Below are 6,000 nucleotides of genomic sequence, written 5' to 3' on the forward strand. Positions count from 1 at the left end.
TACCAAACACTCCAGTTCTCTCTCCTTCCTGGCACACACACTACCCCTTTGAAGTTAGCTGTGGCCATGTAACTTGTTCAGGCCAGTAAAAAGTGAGATTACTTCCAGGTGAAAGCTTTAAAAACCAGTGCGCAATTCACCATGTCACATAAACCAAGTGAAAAATGGTGGCTCTGTCATCCTGGATCCCAAAGTAAAAACGACATAAAGCAGAGACTCCCCACCCCTTCCCCAAACCAAGTTGAACCTGGATCTGTGTCAAGTAAGTAAACAAACCTTTGATTTTTTTCTTTTTTATACTTAAAGAACATATATTTATGAGAAGTCATGGGAAAAATATGGCATCATATGCAATATAGAGTCTATTTAATCAAAAAAATTTTTTTAATTGTATTATAAATGCTGGAAGCATATATTATAGTCCCCCAAATCATAAAAGCTGAATTCAAAATATAAATTAAATTTATCTCCTTTTCATCATAAACAATAATTCAAGCTGCATTTTTAACAAACCTTTGCTTTTTAATCCACTGAGGTTTGGGAGTTGTTACTGTAGCATAATTTAGCCTATCCTGACTGAAGCAGTAAGAAACAGTCATCCTAGATACGTGCCCAGATAAGAACAGTATCTAGAAACACACACAGACTGCACGTCTAGAAATCTGTCTTAATGTACAATAATACCTACGGATACAAGACTACATCAAAAACACTGGTCGGGGGAGAGGGGTTAACTATTTCCCAACAGAAACAATGAGTGCATTTTTAAAAGTGGAAAAAATTTAAATATGTCCTTTGGAAATTATATTTCTTATAATCTAAGAATTGATACAATGAAGTGTTATGTACTTATTTTCCATTTCAAGCTTTTCAAAAGTGAGTGTCAGTTTGCTTATCCCTTTCTAGCACACATGGGAGAAGGAAAGAAATAAAGAATAGATAGGAAGCAAGGGAGAGCACCTTTCCTTCTTCTATACATTCACCTTTTACAATCAGCTCCTGCCTCTAAAATATAAAAACCACTAAGAATAATAATTGCTAATAATTTTTTAGAATTGAGTATGTGCCAGGCAAATACTCAATGCCTTCACTGCATTAGCTTATTTAAGCCTCATAACTCAGCACAGACTAATCAAGGACTGTCTATTTCCAAAGCCTGTGCCCCTCATGACCACTATACTTCACTTCCTCTTTGAAGTAAGCCCAGATAAATTTCTTTAATCATGGGCATTGATTAAAGATCAATCAATCGTGGACACTGAAGATGAGTTTTAACTGAAATAGCGGGGAAATGGGATAATTTAAAAGATAGGTAGGGGGCTTCCCTGGTGGCGCAGTGGTTGGGAGTCCGCCTGCCGATGCGGGGGACGCGGGTTCGTGCCCCGGTCCGGCAGGATCCCACATGCCGCGGAGCGGCTGGGCCCGTGGGCCATGGCCGCTGGGCCTGCGCGTCCGGAGCCTATGCCCCGCGGCGGGGGAGGCCGCAGCAGTGAGAGGCCCACGTATCGCAAAAAAAAAAAAAAAAAAAAGATAAGTAGGGAAGAAAAAAACAAAAGAAATATGCCTGGAAAGGGGGCAGCTGTGGGTAGCCTGAGGGGTAGGAGGGCAGAGAGGTTAGAGGCAGAATGAAGTTCTAGAAGGCAGAAGGGAAAGTCAGGCTAAAACAAAAATCAGCCTAAACTAAGCTTTCTTTTCACTCACATACCCTGGGTGAATTCAGTAAACAGTTTTGGTTGAAAGAGCTACTAAGCAGACAGTCAATAATAGAAATGAACAAGATATAATAGACTATATCCAATGGCTCCACAAACCCCCTGCTTATGGCCAAGAGTGAGAATTACACACAGTACCATGCACTTTTTCAGCTGGTCTGGGGTTTATAACTCAACTCCACCACTTGGTAGGTCGGTGATCCTGAACAAGTTCCTGCATGCTTGAGCCTCCATTTCTTCCTCAGTAAAACTGTACCAATAATACCTATTTTAAGAGGCCAGTTTTCTTTTTTTCCTTCTTTTCTCTTGACCCCACAAGGCCAACTGAGAATTGCCCCTTGTCAAGTTTGGTTTCAATTACATAATTACCTTAAATTATTTCCAAGTACGAAGTATAACTTCTTAATCACATGTTTAATATGTTTAAGAGATTACTTTTAAAAAAACCTAACTTATTTTTAATTAAGAAATATATAGAGTCCACATTATATACCCGGGACTATACTAGGTATTAAATATACAATGAAGAAACAGAGTTATGGGTTGAGACCCTATCTTCAAACCATAGTGCAAAGTTTGACTCTACCTAGGTGACCCTGGGTAATAACAACAGTAATGGTGACAAAAGCCAACATGTGAGTGTTTGTTAATCCAAGGTCAGTAGCAGTATTTATTTTATTAATTGTCTCAATAATCCTATGAAGTAGGTACCGTTACTTTCCCCATTTTGCAAATAAGAAAATGAACCACAGAGAGGATAAGTAACTTGACCAAGGTCAACAGATTCTATGGGGACAGTAGAATTCCAGAGCACCAGCCCTGTGTTCCAGACTATTAGACAATAGTCTATAAAATATGTATAATCACCTTCTGCAGGGTTAGTTTAGATTAGAAATAATAGGTGGGAAAGAGCCTAGGATAGTAGGCACATGTAGGTGGACAAGAAAATGCACACGGAAATTATACTAGAGAGGAAGCAAACTAAAGGTATGAAACTATTCAGGTTCCTTAGTTCCCACTCTCTTTCAAAGTCTTAGGATAATTGACCTATTATTATCCAAGGTTGGGTCAAAGTTCATGTTTATAGGAGGTTGTGAAAAGGTAAAAGTTTAAGGAAGCGAACATACCAAACTGCCTGTAAACACCAAACTGTATCTGTACAGAAAACTCCTTATCTATATCCATGCCTCCCCAAGCTTCAATCTACAGTCATTACTGCTGTTGGTTAGAATCAACATGAGATTTGCAAAAGGCATTTAAAAAGAAAAGAAGAAAAAAGAGAAAAATCTTAACTTCATCACAGAGAGGTAGGTTGGTTAGAATTATTCTTAACATAAAACAAATGAGAAAGTTTCTAGAGACTACCAATTTATTTTTGAGACAAAAGAATGTGTCAGAATAACATAAAATACATTGATTCCTATGGATTTGAGTGCTAAATTTCTTTCTTCACACAGTTTTCTTTAGGTCTAGCTGAAGAGTTGAGTTCCTGGGAATCTCTATATGAACTCTTTGAACTTTAGAATCATTGAATTTGAGGAACTCAGTAACCACTTCAACCCCTTCACCTTAGAAAAGTGGAAAGCAAGGGCAGATAGTGTTAATAATTTGTTCCAAAGACACTAAGTTTGTAAATACTGGATTCCTTTCTTCCAATGGGATGGTTTCCTCACTTCGCAGTGTTTCTCTTCCTCAGTCAGTTACAATGTGATGTACATTAACTAGAAATACCTAAACTGAATAAGCAGAACATATGAATACAAGGCAAAAAGAGCACAGAAGGTGTGTAAAAAGACAAATATATTCTCACTGGGAGAAAGGTTATCTGTCCTATTTTGTTTTATCCTACTACCTAGTGATTTCAAAATGAAGTTCCTCCAAAATAAGATAAAAAGGAGGCTTCCCCCCCATTACACTGTAAAAGCACATTACTTGATGAAAAAAAAAGCCTATTAAAAATTTTAGGAAACTCCAAAATATGGAGTCTGTAACTACCCTCTACACTGTTTACCCAAACACTTCCTTTAGCCCCACGTTGTTAAAAACTTGAGTCAAAACACTGGATGCATTTACGCAGGTTAGAGAGAAAGCTAGGCATGTGAAGCCTTTACCCCCTGACTATTGCCAAAGCTGCTACAGAAATCAGATGACAAATGTTTAAAATGGATATTTCCACTCATCTCCCCTCATAGTTAAAAGGGCTCTTCATTTCTTTTTATATCTTTATTGGAGTATAATTGCTTTACAATGTTGTGTTAGTTTCTGCTGTACAACAAAGTGAATCAGCTATATGTATACGTATATCCCCATATTCCCTCCCTCTTGAGCCTCCCTCCCACCCTCTCTAGGGCTCTTCATTTTCAATCAAACTCATACGCCAAAAAAGGAGTAGCTCTTTCTCTACCAAATCTCCTATTGAGTGCCGGACTTAGATTTGCTTTGTTTGAGATTTCTCAGGGTACGACGGAAAGTAATTTTAATTCCTGTTGTTAATGTCACTTCTCTGCTGGCATTTATCTGTTGGAGCGTCCTCCCAGGGCTGTCACAAGATCGCTCAAAAACAGACTTGGAGAGAGATGGACCAGCGGGACACCACTTACCGAGAACACTGCATTCTGAAGCCCAAAAGGTATGGGGGTCAGTCTGGCCAGTGCCACCACTTTCAGGCCACTTCCTCCCTCCACGACGCGAATAACGGCGCTCAGCTTCTCGCTGCTTTGGATCCTGGCGGTCACCCAGGCGGTGAGCAGCCGCTTGCAGACCACATGGGCGATAAAGGTGCCGATGAGGACGCCCACCACCATTAGTCCCATGCCCAGCACGAAGCCGTACAGGTAGCCGGCGGCCACGTTGAGCACGATGTACCCCCAGCCGCAGGGGAACGAGACCACGATGAAACCCACCACGAAGAGCAGGACCCCCAGCAGCGAGTCAAGGCTCTCCACCCAGAGCAGGAGGTGCTGCAGGTAGCGGCGGACCAGGGCCAGGGAAGCGAAGCACACCGCGGCCAACACGCAGACCAGCACCAGGCTCCGGCACCAACAGGTGCTGCCGAGGCAGCAGCAGCGCCAGTTTCTCACCTCGGCCACGCCGACCACCACGCCGCCGCCGCCGCCGCCGCTCCCGGGGCTGGCCGCCAAGGCCGCGCCCGGCGCCGGCAGCTCAGAGGCCGCAGGCTGACCGTGGTGCCCCAGATAAGCTCCGAGCAAGGCTCCGGAGGCCGCTGCCGCCGCCGCCTCCGCCGCGCTCGCCCCGCCCCCGCGGGGAAGGCGGTCCGCCGAGTCGTCCCCGCCCGCCGCCCGCGGCAGGGCCCAGCGGGGCGGCAGTTCTGCGTGGCCCGGAAGGGTGTCGTGCTGCAGAAGTCGTGGCAGAGTCTGAAGCAAGCTCCCGCTGGGGCTCCACATGCCTCGGCCCCAAACAGGCCCTCAGCCGACCAGTCCCTCCGACGCCGCCGCCGCCGCCGCCGCGCCCATCAGGCGGCGGCCGTTCATGACGCCCCGCACGCCTGGCCTTGACTCCCCGCGTTCGCTCAGGTGGCAGTAGAGGGCCTCAGAAAAAGGCAAGGACTCGGAGACGGTGGGATGATGCCGCTGAGTTAGAAAACTCCGGACCCCACACAAGCAGTGCCCTCCCAGTTTCGGCCAGAGGGGGCGGGGCCTTAGGCGCGCGGGGCGGGGCCTGGCGGGAGCTACATTTTGGCCCCGCCACCGTGACGCACAGCCCAGCCGGCTGAGCGGGTAAAGAGAGGGGTTGTGACCGCGTAGGGAGGGCTGGAATGCTGAGGGGAGCGTTTGGGAGGGCAGAAAGATCAGAGAGTATGCGGGCACCGGAGAAGGAGGGGACTGCAATGAGGTGTAGAGTCGGGTGACGCGCGGTGAGCGCGGGGAGCGCCGGGCGCTCCCGGCCTTCCTATTAGGCGTGCGCGTGCCTGCCTGTCAGGGCAAGCTCTCCTTTTCTCGGACCCAGTCGCAGTCCGCCAGCTGCTTGGATCCTTGCCCAATACCTGTTGGTTGTTTCTGCAGTAACCTCTGATCGTTCACATTCACAGCTCCTTTGGGACACTAGAGGAAAAAGTTCTTGATCTGCTTTAAGGAGGATTTGCTAATTTTTACCTACCCAGGTAGTGAAGTTCCCGTATAGGTTTCAGGTCGTCGTTTGGTCCTTAAGGAACTGAAGGAATTAGGTACAAAGGCCCAACCTTGACAGAATGCCGCTTCTGACCCCAGAAGTCCTTTACTGAGCGCCAGACACCTGGACTAGGGACTTCTCAAAAAGATTCACCGAAGGA

At 45.9% G+C, this 6,000-nt stretch overlaps 1 protein-coding gene across 1 annotated transcript in view; it reads right to left on the bottom strand.

Annotated features, from left to right (window-relative positions):
- The window catches only part of TMEM64 (transmembrane protein 64), a 28,922-nt gene extending 23,531 nt beyond the window's left edge, over positions 1 to 5,391 (bottom strand). The window contains exon 1 of the mRNA XM_030862857.2: positions 4,313 to 5,391. Coding sequence (XP_030718717.1) covers positions 4,313 to 5,116 — 804 coding nt within the window. The 5' untranslated portion in view covers positions 5,117 to 5,391. The remainder of the gene's footprint in view (positions 1 to 4,312) is intronic.
- Between the last annotated feature and the right edge of the window lie 609 nt (positions 5,392 to 6,000).

This window comes from Globicephala melas, chromosome 17 (assembly GCF_963455315.2).
Source record: "Globicephala melas chromosome 17, mGloMel1.2, whole genome shotgun sequence".
Taxonomy (NCBI): Eukaryota; Metazoa; Chordata; class Mammalia; order Artiodactyla; family Delphinidae; genus Globicephala; species Globicephala melas.